Source organism: Lissotriton helveticus, chromosome 7 (genome assembly GCF_964261635.1).
Source record: "Lissotriton helveticus chromosome 7, aLisHel1.1, whole genome shotgun sequence".
NCBI lineage: Eukaryota > Metazoa > Chordata > Amphibia > Caudata > Salamandridae > Lissotriton > Lissotriton helveticus.
Window position 1 is genome coordinate 937,785,905 of NC_136068.1, and position 14,895 is coordinate 937,800,799.

General features: G+C 45.7%; 1 protein-coding gene across 10 annotated transcripts in view; it reads right to left on the reverse strand.

Annotated features, from left to right (window-relative positions):
• The window catches only part of ARAP3 (ArfGAP with RhoGAP domain, ankyrin repeat and PH domain 3), a 680,145-nt gene that overhangs the window by 118,086 nt on the left and 547,164 nt on the right, over nt 1-14,895 (reverse strand). For all 10 annotated transcript variants that reach the window (XM_078653517.1, XM_078653514.1, XM_078653516.1 and 7 more), the window contains one exon: nt 7,459-7,573. In XM_078653517.1, coding sequence (XP_078509643.1) covers nt 7,459-7,573 — 115 coding nt within the window. The remainder of the gene's footprint in view (nt 1-7,458; nt 7,574-14,895) is intronic.

Here is a 14,895-nt window from a genome sequence, read left to right on the forward strand (position 1 = left end):
CAGATTATGCAAACCACTCTTCTAAAGGACAGATAGTCCTGGAGGAGAATAACAAAAATTTTCTACTGAGTGGGTGAGCCTAAAACGTGAAAGGCATTACATAATTTATAAGAAATGTAAGAATGGGTGGGAATGTGCTGATTCTTCTTCATCCCTGTTTTTTCCATCACCCTACACTTTCTGTATCGTCATCTCACTTCTCACTCTTCCAGGATCTCTTTCTTCCCTCCTTTCTTTCTAGGTCACTGTCTCCCAGTCTTTCTCTTTCTTTCCTAACTTATCTGTATGTTTCCCTCTTGCTCTGGATCAAAGACTGATGATGGAAAATAAGTCGCAATCAACAACAAGCATTGAAAATGCAATAGGTCTCGCAATAGAAGAGTTTGACATTTTTCGTTTTGCAAATGGATGAGTGGCGTTGCGTGGATGAGTGGCGTTGCGTGGATGAGTGGCGTTGCGTGGATGAGTGGCGTTGCGTGGATGAGTGGCGTTGCGTGGATGAGTGGCGTGTGTGAGTGGCGTTGCGTGTGTGAGTGGCGTTGCGTGTGTGAGTGGCGTTGCGTGTGTGAGTGGCGTTGCGTGTGTGAGTGGCGTTGGAATGCAATAGGTCTCGCATTAGAAAAGTTGTAGTTATTGGTCTTGTAAATGACATATTTTATTTATTTTTTCGTTGTTACAATTGCTAAATTGATGGCGTTGTCATTTACAATGCCAATAGTTATAACTTTCGCGAATGTGACACCTATAGCATTTGGAATGCAACATGTTTTGTATTTACGTGACTTAGATGGCAGGCTCTACAAGCACTATCGACGGTCTCAGAGCTTATTGACCTAATTTGGTATGGTAAGATCAGGCGCGTCAGCACTGGCGTTGCCAATAGGTCTCGCAGTAGGAAAGTTGGAGCTATTGGTTTTGTAAATGACATTTTATATTTATGTTTTGTGATTTACAATGCCAATACTTTTAACTTTAGCATATGTGACACTTTTAGTATTTGTAATGTCACATGTTTTGTATTGCCTTTACTTAAATTTATTGATATTACAATTAACATTGGCTTTTAATATTTTTAATTAATTAATAATTAAATAAAAGTGATTGTATTTTTTAATGGCAATAGCTTAAACTTTTGTAAATAACTGTTGTGAAGATTATGTTCATTGACTAAAATACAAGAACAGAAGTGAAATATTAACATTTTTTTGTGACATTTGCATTAAAGCTTCAAACATTGAGAGAACATATTTGAACCAGTGATGCTGTGGTGGTGCTGAGTGATGCTGTGGTGGTGCTGAGTGATGCTGTGGTGCCCCTGAGTGATGCTGGGGATGGAGCGATAGATAGATAGAGTGCGATAGATAGATAGACAGAGTCACGGCGATAGATAGATAGACAGAGTGAGGGCGATAGATAGATAGACAGTGAGGGCGATAGATAGAGTGAGGGCAATAGAGTGAGGGCGATAGATAGAGTGAGGGCGATAGATAGATAGATTGATAGAGAGTGAGTGCGATAGAGAGATAGAGTGAGGGCAATAGATAGAGTGAGGGGAATAGATAGAGTGAGGGCGACAGATGTGTGTGTTTGTGTGTGTGCGGTTGTGTGTGTAGTTGTTTGAGTGGTTGTATGTGTGAGTGGTTGTTGTGTGGGTGGTTGTGTGGGTGGTTGTATGTGTGGGTGGTTGTATGTGTGGGTGGTTGTATGTGTGAGTGGTTGTATGTGTGAGTGGTTGTATGTGTGAGTGGTTGTATGTGTGAGTGGTTGTATGTGTGAGTGGTTGTATGTGTGAGTGGTTGTATGTGTGAGTGGTTGTATGTGTGAGTGGTTGTATGTGTGAGTGGTTGTATGCGTGTATGGTGGTGGGGTAGGAAATTAAACAGCAATCGAGTTTTGCATGCGGTGACTGTTGCCATGTTTTCGCCGTGCCCTTGTTTATCCCCTTACCACATTTGCCCTGGAGTTTCGTTGGCTGTGCAATTTAAGGATATCCCTGCCTGTCTTGGCCCCCGGTAGCAGAGAGGAGAGCGCGCCGGACCGGTCGCGTGGCACTGCTATGGACCCCCGTGTTATTTTTCGAGAGCAGCGCTGCTGATTGCCTCAGCAGACGTCCGGGTAATTATCTGCAGGTGGCGTTGCCTAAAGCGCTGCCATTATTATAAAAATATAGACCCATGACAACATATTAAAAAGCCAACACACAGCACGGTACTAATAAAACATAGTTGAAACGCACTCACATGTGTGCGAGAGGCAGGCGATCATGTGGAGAAGCGTCCTCGGTAACAGCGGCAGCATTTTAAAACATTGTTTGCACTTTAAAACAAAGAGATTACCACAAACATATGTTTAGTTTAGAAGAAAGTGCCTGCATTTTAGCCCACCTTAACAGTACTACAACAGTGCGTTATAGAAGCCAAAGGAGGGTAGGGCTGGGGGAGAGTCAATGGCTGCAGCGCTACCCAGCATGAACCCAAACATCCCATGTACATTATAAACGCACCAAAGAAGACGCAGCCTTGGTTACAAACACCTCGTTTGACTAAGGCGAGAGGGGGAGGTGGGGGTGCAACTCTGTGTGGCTTGTGCTCTCCTGGCGCCTCTGGTCTGTTTACTGTTAACACATGGAATTCCAAAGCAATCATTAAGCCGGATGGCTCCGTCTATGTTGTGCACCACTGGCGCCTTTTGTCTGTTTCCAGCAGAGAGGAAGGAGCTGGAGAAGCAGGAAACTGAAAGTACGGCCGGCCACCGGCCAGCCATGAATGAACCCCTCGGTTGCCTGCACAAAAATAATCAAACTTTACTTTAATAAAGTTGTTAAAAAAGAAGTGAATAGCCCCATGGTCAATCCTCGTGAGCCACAATACCACCACACACCTACACAAACGCATCGCCTTTGGAACCAAGTTATAGATTTTATAAACAACTTCGGCCATAGCGCCCAGCACCAACTGCCTTGTCTCAAGGCGCGCCAAGATAAGGCGCTCTTGAAATCCCATAGAAAGGTAGGTACCCTCTCCCGGAGTTCGCAAGGATGAAAGGCTGCGCTGGGTCTGACAAGATTCGGTTCCATGAGCTGCAGCGCACTGGGCTGAAGGTCACGGCCTGGCCTCTTATCGAGAAAGTGCAAACATTAAAATATATCGATATCCGACTGAGGTCTTGTGAGGTGTAAACAATAAACTCTATTCGAGTTGGCAACATATTTTGAGAATTTAAACTATTCAAATCCAGTATAGATTTTGGGTTTAGATTGCAATATCCCTTTGCTTTCCTTTAAGCAGAAGCAATTTCTCTTCCCACCCAATAGTATTATCCCAGAGTATAGCCATCATCAAGTTACGTTCGTTCACTTAACTCTACGTAAAATGCGCCTTCTCCAAGGCAAAGCCACGCACTCAGTGTTAATTTTTTTTTTAAAGCAGCACAATGAGTGGCGGAGTCTCGGTGATTTACAAGCTCGCCGCTGACATCTGCTGTAATCTGCAGGGCTCACGTTCGAATCCTGGTAGGCTCAAAGCCTCCCGTCGTCCTTCTACGGTCGATGTGCGCAGTAATATTGCACTTTGGTAACTCTAAAATCGTACTATTTCCAGCGCCTAGAGCCTAAAGGAGATTTCAAGCGCTATATGAAAAAACAGGTTATCCATTTCTCTGCCCGCTTTTTGCACCCTTTTGACGTATTGCACAATTCACTGGTGCCCAGTTTAGCGGATGAAAGGCTGCGCTATCCTCACAGGTGGAAATCTTTAATCTATGGGTTGCGCATATATTGTCTCAAAAGATGCACCGTCCCTGAACTGTTTTGTGGTTTTAAATGGAATATTGTGTTCTAGAGAGCCAACTGAAGATTATGGCCCACATCTGTAAATAATTGCCTGGAGAAGAAATACCGTCGAATAGGCGCTTCTGAAAAGCCAGAAAAGGGGCAGGTGAATGTTAAATTGGATTGCTAGCTAGAGAAAGGCAACGAGAAACCCAGATGTTAGCTAAAGTATTGAAGATCCGCTGGACGCTGATATTCAGGTGAGCTACCATAGTGGGAGGGGGAGAAGACGAATGAGAAAAACATTAAAGAAGAGGGCGTGGTGGGAAGTAGAAAGTGATAACGGGTATTATAGCTGAGGCAGGAGGAATGGGAAAAACATTAAAGTAGTAAAGATGGGAGAGAACATTAACACAGCGGAAAGCAGTACAGCAGGATAAGGAGAGAGACCCCCCCACCAAAAAAAAATCGAAACATACTGAGACATTAAAAGAGGAAGGAATGGAATCGAGACAAGTTACAGCAGAAACATACGGGCATCAGAAGCAAAAAAAAAGACGCTGCGAGGCAAAGAGAGAAAGGGACGCGGGCTCATGTTTGTTTGAGGAAATCAGAGTTTAAAAACGAAAGGCACTAATCTCTTGCTCTTTAAGTTCTAGACATGGTCGTTTTTTATGTTTAAATCAAAAGAACTTTTGGCATGCTTGAGATACTGTAAAGAAACATACGGGCATCAGAAGCAAAAAAAAGACGCTGCGAGGCAAAGAGAGAAAGGGACGCGGGACAGATAGAGAAAAGAAGAAACGGGTAAAACAAGACGGAGGGCATTGCTGTGGGGAGGGGGGAGGAGAAATGCGACACGGCGGGCAGGGGAGGGGGCGGAGCGGGGAGAGCGGCATGAGGGTGTGAAAGCAGCAGGGGCCTGGAGTGCGGCTAAGGGAACTGAAGAAACGCGACACGGCAGGCAGGGGAGGAGGCGGAGCGGGGGTGTGGGAGGAGTGCGGCTGAGGGAAAATAGATGCAAGCAGGCGGCTGGGGGCATGTGCACGCGCTTTTAAGCTCAATGCACATGCGCATTAAGCTTGAATTTCACGGGCACTGCAAGGAATCGCCACGATTCCTTGCAAGTTGGTTAAAGACTGTTTAAGCCCCAATAGTCTCGCAAGCTCGATGCGCATGCGCATCGACAGGCGAGACCTAAAAATGAGTGCTGGTGCCAGTGCTTAACTTATGAAAATAATAAGTGGCGAGAACCAACATTTTTCTTAGGAACCCACCTCTTCTGATCCTGAATGCCGGGATTGCCAGATGCCAAGACTGCCTTGTCTTGACTCAATCTCATACCTCTTCTTTCTGACACACTGCAGTTCCTGTCTCCTATCTAACTTTTGTATGTTGTTTTTCGTCCCTCATGTCACTGTTCTCCTAATTTCTCCTCCTTCCTTTTCCATTTTATGCCTTTCTCTCTCCTTCTGGGTCAAAGTCTGCTGATGAAAAATAATCACTTCTTCCCTAAAATGTAGTCCTGATGCCTACCACCTGCAACTGCTAGCACAAATGAAGCATTGGTTAGTCCCCACCACCAGCGCACACACAGGAACAAACATAGTCAAGTCTATAGCTCAGCACTGGCAATCACCAGGAAGAACTGCAAATATGACCATTGTCATGTGTCTGCCTCTGGCAGTTATCGGGGACGTAAACATTATATTCAAGGGTTTCTCCAACAGTACTTGGGTTCAACACACATTTTTGTGTCCTGTTGGGAGAGCTTGTTCAGAGGGCCTGATTCTTTTAACCTATGAGACAGACATCTGTTTGTGCTCTGTTGACTTTTTAGCGAGGTTCATGACACACCCTAACTGCCCAATAGCATTTGTTAACTCTTCACAGAGCACATTCACATTTTAACTCTCCCATGTTGAAACAACTCGACAGTCTACAAATATATTGGACTGTTTCTGCAATCAGCCTGATGCTGTGATAAAACAAAGCAGGACCTTCCATCTGCCCTTCTCTCAAACAATGCTCATTTCTGTGTTTTGTGAAGGCAGTGCCACAGTCTCTGCCTCCTACGTTGACAAACTGCAAGTTATAGAGGTACGGAAGTATGTAGCGTTTTTGAGACTGCAAAAGGTCCAATTCACAGAATAAGGCCTTTTGTGACAGCAAATGGCTTTTTGTCATGCAGGAAACACAAATAGCAATTGTGTAACATGCTAAGGAAACGAAATTTGAGTTTGACACCAAATAACAATTCAGTTGTTAGAAGAGGTGTGTTTAAAGTGTGCCTCCCAAATCCCAAATCGGAATGGGTATGTTAATGTTTTGACCGAAATCCGGTTGGAAAATATTAATACTTTACAGACAACAAATGTGATGATAAGCTATTCTCAAACATGAAGAGGTCCCCAAGGGAATTTCCCTTCATGAAAGTGTCAAATATATATTTTTTTAAAGTAGACAACTGCCCAGTCTCAAAAAATGTTACTTAAACGTTTCAATTTTTTAAGAAAAGAATGAATAAAAAACAAAAATGTTTATTGAAAAGCAATCAGAAACATGGTGGGCCTGCTGACCTCACCAGGCCACCATCCCCATGATGGCTGGGATTTAATTGCATTTTGTGACCTACCTCTTCAATATTCATGAGGCAGGTCAAATTGCGACCCACTAGGAATCAGTATTTTGCGAACTGACCTACTAGTACGTAGGTTGGCTCACAAAATAGCACAATGGTGGCGAAAATATTGGTCACAAAGTGCTACAGTGTTTTGCGTCCAGTGGTTTTAACATCTAGCCCAGAGACATTTTATTCTGTGACTACTAACTGCAACTTAAACCTTTCTCTTCTTATGGTGCCCTCTCTGGTTTTAATACTACAAACGTGTTCTAAGGAGATCTTTACAAAGACGGGTCAAAACTATAAAAGCTGCACTTAGTCACCTTAGAATGCATGTCCCAATAACAACAGGTGCATTCCATTTAGAGAACGCTGTGGCAGTTTTAAAGTTATTTTCGGGCACACCTGGGCTTATTTAAGCCATTTTAGGATTCTGCTTTAGTGCTGACGTTTGGAATATTACTGTCGAATCTGGAAATTCTCAAGCAATTCAAGCAGAATACTTCAGTATATTCTGATGCGAGAACAAGACCAACAGACCCGATTCAGGCATGAGACTCCGATCTTTTAAGCCAATCTCCCGATATTTTTTTTTTTATATCTACATGTTGGCATGCATGCGAGAATGAATACTAGCTTTGAATATATATCTCGGTGTGCGGTTTGTTATCACAGTATTGTAGGCACTGTTCCATATCCCTACGTCCGCGTGGTTTCCAGTTACCGAGCTCCCTTCCTCTTTCTAATTGACCGCAGTGTTGCAGATACTGCTCTGAAGCGGCCTGCTTCCGTCACTTGACACTTCGGAGATCAAGAATAAGATAGACCGACAAGCCTGCTCTTGGTTGTTAAAACTGGTTGTTATGCTATCACGCTTTTTTTCTGGCCCTATTCCACACTAAACACACCAATGCAGTAAAATTGCACTGTTCCATTTAAATTGCATTTCGTTGGCAAATGTACCATCACTTTTCAAGGTGCCTAGAATGTGTGGGAAAACGTATAGCATGAAATAAATAAGCACATGAAAAATCTGCTTTTTTGCATATGCAGCCTATTAACTAACCTAGCTCTCCATTCTCAATTGCTTCGAATGTTAGCCAAATATCCAAGCTTGACGCCACATTTCGCATGTCCAGCACCTGATTGGTCAGTTCTTCTGCTGACATAGCAGGGGAGACCTGCATGTAAAGAAGAAAAAAGAAAACAGAGAAAAAGCAGTGAAGTGTTAAGATTTGAAAAAATTACACAATCTAATAACACACATCGGAAATGAAAATAGGTCAGGTATAAAGCAAAGTGCCTCTTCAGTCACCTGTGAGTTTAGGCACTGTTGTAAAGTGACCCCTTTTTGAGTGGCCATCACATGTATTTAATTTTGTGGGTACTCGCCTGCTGGTAATCTTGAGCTCCAACTTTGGGACATTGCTAATCAGAGCCCTGTGTAAGTGCTCTTGACTCCTAAAACATGTCAAAAGTGGCTTTAAACCAGAGTGGCACATTTACCTTTCCTATAAAGTCATAATATCTAGAGCAGAAATGCACCCATAGCATGGAAATGTATATGCCACTTGTGGACTGCAGTACTTATTGTGCCATCTACTAAAGTGACAGTGAAAACATGGCTTCTGGCCTGCTCTGTGTAGCCCCACAGCAGCAGCAGCTTGAACCCTGCTGCCCAAACACATCAAACTCACCTTTTTGACTGGGGGCAAAATCTGATTTTAGGAACTAAATAAGACACTCCTGAGCACACCCATATTAGGGTGAATAATATTTGAATGGAACACGTGACATTAGAAACGGCAAGTTCCCCCCAGTGACTAGGCCCAAAACAACATTGTAACTGGTCAGGCTGGGACTGGTACATAGGAAAGATCAAAGGATAAATTATAATCTTAAATCTGTAACATGTGACTTGTACCAGCCACAGACTCCATTCAAATAATAATTTCTATATTTAATTAAAAAAATCTATCTAATGGTGAAGTTGGATTTTTTTTTTAATATCTTGGAAATGTAACTTTAAGAAAGTTACCTTTACCCTGCCTGAAGCTGATGAAGACTAATTTGAATTCGCTCTGCAGAAATTGCCCAACCTTTACGTGCCTTGAATTGGGGATGAAAGAGGTGTGAAAACAGCATCCAGACCAGAGGCAATGGCCTGGAAGTGTGGATCTATTTTCTTTCACTAGCAGGAACACCAATGTAGGATGGCCCACAAACTTCAGCAATTGAAAAGGGACCTGCCCTGTCACAAGCAAATGTTTGGTGACATCTGGAAATCCCCAGCCCTTGTTCCCATAATCAGGCTCTCATCAGGCCTAGTGAGATGAAAGCTACCCCCACAACCAGGTTTAAGTGCCCACAGAAGAGGAGGCTGCTTATTATCCTGGCTACACAGGCTCAGTACAAGGGGAGAAAGGTTTGCCCGTCTTGAATTTTGAGAGTGAGGAGTAGTGGGGGATTGTTTGCGGCAGGGTGAACAGCAACTACCGAAAAAGTGGCTATGGTAGCCTCTGGGAACTTTTACCCCATTGGGTATGGAGTGCCCACGTGTTACTCGCCCTATAGATCCTACCTAGATATAAATGTAGCATCCCCAGGAAGCCTCCTCAGAACACTTTCCGGAACTGCGGAAGATCAAAAGAGGACTGGGCCTGCTGTCTGGGACCTGAGAGGAGCCCAGAAGGACTGAACCTGCTCCCTCTTGTAGCTGGCTACCCTATTGTGTGGCTACAGAAACACAACAAGCAAGAGGTATTTTTCTGCTGAACTGATCAGTGAAAACGGAACCAGGACAGGGCTTTGTGGTTGGCCTCTGCCTGACACCGTGAGAGTCTCTAAATGCACTTCCCCGAGGTCCTGGAAGCCTAAGAAGAGTAATTGTATGGTTGTTTGGGTACCAGGAGAAAGTTTGGAAACTTTGAAAAAAATCTTCTTTCAGACTGAATTTTAGCTTTGTCCTGCTCAAGACTCCCAGCACCTCCGAAAAAACCGACTACGTCCCATTCTGCATTGGGACTTTAAAATGTTCAGCGAAAAATCTCCAAAACTCTAGAAGGAGCAACCAGCCTTAAGTATCTGGCTTTCAGGTACACGTTGAAGGTGGGCTACAATTTCAGAGTCAGCCCACTAAAGGAGGATTTTTCTTCATAAAAATTGATAAAACCCCTTCTGCCTTGGGACTTGTTGTCTCCGAGGACTCCATTGTGGCTTTCTATGTCGGTTCGCCATTCAGGATTTTTGTCATTTTGGTCTTATTTTACTTATAAAATCTTTTGCTGTATATTACACCTGAATTGTGGAGTTTTATTTTGTTTGTATGGTCTTTCCTTCAGTGCATGCACTGATTAAATACTTTACACATTACCTTTGATTTTAGAACAACACCTTTGTGTTTCATTACCGGAGACTGAGTACACGCTTATTTTATTTAGTTTGTGTGATATTTAGCAGATATTGCAAGTCACCGAGAAGTTCCATAACTATATAGAGGAATGAGGCCAACGGTCAAGTTCTTTTATAAGGTTATGGAATTCAAAGATGACAAGAATGAATATGCTACTTACCAGTATGCATCTGTTCTTGGCATGTAGGGCTGCTAACATTCATATCTTAGCATTAGATCGCCGCCTAGTGTTGGGTCCGGATGATCGCACATTGTTGTCCTGGAAGAGTCTTCGAAGTATCCTGAGATAGGTGGCTCCTCCCCTGGACTACAGTGCGCATGGGCATCGGCTCCATCCCCAGATTGTTTTTCGCCATTGTGGCAGAAGATGGAGTGAAAAGTGTAAAGGATGTCCATGCTAATGACTGAATACAATAGTATATCTGCAGCTGCGACAGGCACCGGGGAGGAGGGTGGGCGATATGAATGTTAGCAGCCCTACATGCCAAGAACAGATGCATACTGGTAAGTAGCATATTCAGTTCGAGGCATGTGGGCTGCTAAATTCATATCTTAGCATAGAATACATAGCAGTCCCTCCATCAGCGGCGGTTGCCCGTGCCAGCTGCAGAAACCTGAAAGAGAGTTTTGAGAACAGCCTGTCCTACAGCAGCTTGCTGCTTGGAATGCACATCAACACAGTAGTGTCTTGTAAAGGTATGTGGTGTAACCCACATGGCTGCTCTGCAAATGTCCTCTAAAGGAATGTTCCCTAGGAAAGCCATGGATGCCCCCAATTTGCGTGTGGAGTGCGCCCTTGGGGGTATCGTTAGAGTGCGTTTGGCCTTTTGATAACATATTTGGATGCACTTAACAATCCACCTGGCTATTCCTGCTTTGGAAATAGGGTTGCCTTTGTGTTGTGGTGCGAAGGCAACAAAAAGTTGTTTTGTCTTTCTAAAGGGTTGTGTCCTGTCTATGTAGTACATCAACGCCCTCCGTACATCTAAGGTATGGAGCATTCTTTCCGCCACCGTTTGTGGGTTTTGAAAGAATGCCGGCAAGTCAATAGTTTGGTTGAGATGAAACTGTGACACCACCTTCGGAAGGAATTTGGGGTTAGTGCGTAGCACTACCCTATTTGGATGAATCTGAATGAAAGGCTCTTGGATTGTGAGCGCTTGTAGCTCACTAACACGCCTCAGTGACGTAATAGCTATTAGGAAAGCTACTTTCCACGTTAGGAACTGGAGTTCACACGAGTGCAGCGGCTCAAAAGGTCCCATCAGTCTGGTGAGGACCACATTGAGGTTCCACACCGGAGCTGGTGGTGTTCTTGGGGGAATGACTCGTTTCAGACCTTCAAGGAAAGCTTTAATGGCAGGCACTCTGAAGACAGAGAGATGCTGCCTGTTCTGAAGATAAGCCGCTATGGCGGATAGATGTATCCGAATGGAAGTGTACGCTAGATTGCACTTGTACAGATGTAGCAGATAACAAATGATGTTAGGGATAGATGCATGTAGCGGGGTGATGTCATTAGCCGTACAGTAAATGACAAAACGCTTCCATTTTGCAGCATAGCATGCTCTGGTAGTTGGCTTCCTTGCCTCCTTGATGATGTTCATGCATTCTGGAGGTAAGTTAAGGTATCCGAACTCTAGGACTTCAGGAGCCAGATCGCCAGGTTGAGCTGTTGCGGATCTGGATGCTGAATTTCTCCATGGTTCTGCGTCAAAAGTCTGGGCGTGAGGCGCAGTCTTTGATGCGGCACCACTGAGAGTTCGAGGAACGTGGTGTACCATGCTTGGCGCGCCCACGTTGGAGCAACTAGGATGAGAGTCATCGCGTGCTGCCTTAGCTTTCTTGCCACCAGCGGTATCAGAGGGGCTGGCGGAAAAGCGTACGCAAATTTGCCTGACCAGTTCATCCATATCGCATTCCCCTGCGACTGTGGGTGAGGGAACCTGGCGGCAAAGTGTTGGCATTTTGCGTTTTCTCTTGTTGCAAACAGGTCTATCTCCGGATGACCCCACTGCTGGAAGTACGGGTGGAGTACAGATGGGTGTAACTCCCACTCGTGCATTTGATGGCTGTGTCTGCTGAGCAGATCCGCCATTAGATTGTCCTTGCCCGGGAGGTGTTCTGCCATGAGGAAGATGTTCCTCTGAATGGCCCACTCCCACATGCCCTGAGCCAGATGAGACAGCTGTGGCGAGTGGGTGCCCCCTTGCTTTTGAATGTAGTACATCGCGGTCATGTTGTCCGTCCGGACCAACACTACCTTGTTGCACAGATGTACAATGAAGGACTTGAGTGCCATGAAGATTGCCATCAGTTCCAGATAGTTGATGTGCATCTTCTGTTGCTGCGTCGTCCATAGTCCCTGCACAGTGTAATTGAGCAGATGAGCTCCCCATCCCTGGAGAGATGCGTCCGTTGTCAGGGTAATCTGTGGCACTGGCTCCTGGAACAGTCGGCCCTTGCAAAGGTTGTGTGGAGTCCACCAATGCAGAGAGTCGTATGCCCGACTGGTAACCAACACTAGGTCTGTTAATTGTCCTTGAGCCTGTGTCCACTGATTTGCTAAGCACTCCTGGAGCGGGCGCATATGTAGCCGTGCGTGAGGGACTATGAAGATGCAGGAGGCCATCATGCCTATCAACTGCATGAACACTCTCGCTGGAAGTGAGTGTTGTGATCTGAACTTCAGGATCAGAGACTGCATGCTGTCTATCCTGACTTGGTTTGCTTGAGCCACGGCTGTCAGGGTATTGATCGTCGCGCCTAGAAACTGCCGGACATGCGCCGGTTGAAGGTGCGACTTTGGGTAGTTCAACGAGAAACCTAGATCGTGAAGGAGGTGAATGGTAGTCGACATGTCCGCGGCACACTGTTGTTCTGACTTGGCTTGAACGAGCCAGTCGTCCAGGTAGGGGTAGACATGGATGCCCTGCCTCCTGAGGTGCGCCGCTACTGTCGCCAGACACTTTGTAAACACCCTTGGGGCTGTGGTGACTCCGAAGGGTAGGACTTTGAACTGATAATGTTTGCCTTGGATAGTGAACCTGACGTATTTTCTGTGGGACGGGTGTAGTGGTATGTGGAAATAAGCATCCTTGAGGTCTAAGGTTGCTAAGAAGTCCCCCTGGTTTAATAAGGGAAGAATCTGTTGCAGTGTGAGCATATGGAAATGTTCTGACAGTATATACAGGTTTAGGGGACGTAGATCCAGAATGGGTCTGAGAGATCCGTCCTTCTTTGGGATAAGGAAGTACAGGGAATACACTCCTGTGCCTTCCTCCTCCACTGGCACGAGCTCGATTGCGCCTTTTTGCAGCATCACCACTACCTCCTGCTGCAATAAGTGCAAGTGCTCTGCGGACATAGGCCTTTGCCTTGGCGGGATGTTGGGTGGAGTGGATTTCAACTCTAGGCAATAACCATACTGGACTAGTTGACGCACCCACCTGTCTGTGGTGATGTTTCTCCAGACGGGCAGGAACTGCTGCAGTCTCCCCCCGACAGGTGTTAAGTGGTCGGGGGGCAGTGACAGAGAGTCACTGTATGCTTGGGGTAGAGGAGCGGGAGCTGTTGTTTCCTCTGCCGCGACCTCTGTTGCTGTTATTTCTGTAACCTCCCTTGTTCTGTTTTGTGAACGAGGATTGTGCTCCACCTTTTGAGAATTGAGATTGTTGACCCATTTGTCCTCTGGTGACTCCACGTGCACCTGAGCGACGAAAATTGTTGCCACGAAACTGTTGTGACTGTAGGGCCCCCATGGACTTAGCAGTTTCTGTGTCCTTTTTTATCTTTTCGAGGGTGGTGTCAACATCTGGACCAAACAGTCGATCAGGATTGACTGGCTGATTAAGGATGGTTGTCTGAATATCAGGTTTAAACCCAGATATGCGGAGCCAAGCCTGTCGTCTCAGCATGACGCTAGTGTTGATCGCCCTAGCTGCTGTGTCTACGGCGTCAAGTGCACACTTGATGGCTGCGTTGGAGATCAACTTTCCTTCCTCTATAAGCAGTTTTGTGCCCTCTTGAAACTTTGGAGGCAGGTGTTGTACAATCTGTTCCAGGGTGTCATAATGTGCCCTATCGTAACGTGCTAAGAGTGCTTGTGTATTAGAAATACGCCAAAAGTTGGCAGCTTGTGCAGCTACTCTTTTGCCCCCTGCCTCTAGCACTTTGGACTCCTTATCCGGGGGAGGAGCTTCACCCGTTGTTTGGGAGTTGGCCCGTTTGCGGGCATTGGCGACCACCAGGGAGTCTAGCGGCAACTGTCCCCGAATGTATGCAGGGTCTGCAGGTGCTGGTCTGTACTTTTTTTCAATACGTGGATTGACCACTCTCGCCCTAGTGGGTTCCTTAAAGATGTCCGCAGCATGTTTGAGGACTCCCTTGAGCATAGGCAGTGTCTTAACAGTCCTCTCAGAGACTGAAAACGTGTCAAAGAGAAAGTCTTCTTCAACCGGGTCAGCATGCATGTCCACATCATGATTAGCAGCTGCCCTCTCAATTAATGCATGAAAACCTGCAGAATCCTCAGTTGGGGATGCACGTGCACTGAAAGGCTGTGGGTCTTGCCCCACACCTTGGGTGCCTTGGTCACCAATGTCATCATATGCATCTGTGTGTGCATCTGGTTCATTTACTGGGAAGGTGTATTGGTCCTCCTCATTGTAACCCTCACCATCAGAATGGTCTGGTGAGGGAGTAGGGCTTCTTCTTGGAGGAGGCTGGATAGGCTCTATGAGGTTAGAAGCGTCCAGAGGAACTTTTTTCTTCTTTAGTGGGATAACATAGGAGTCTAGAGGCTCTGATGTGATCCTTCTTTTGTATATTGTCAATTTGCCTGTGTTGGCGTCGATGAAGTGCTCAGAATCGTCCTCGGATCCGAGTTCTCGACTTGAAGGTACCCCTGCCGTAGAAGAATCCGCCTTCTTTGGCGTCGATTTTGTAGAAAAAGCCTTCGGAGCCTCTTTCGGCGGCAGAAGGAAGAGAAGCTTGCTTTTAGGCTTGGCCGGAGCATCCTTCGGCGTCTGAGGCGACGGTAACGGAGCCGACGTAGCAGCGGCCTTTTCCCTGATTCTCTGCAGCGAAGCG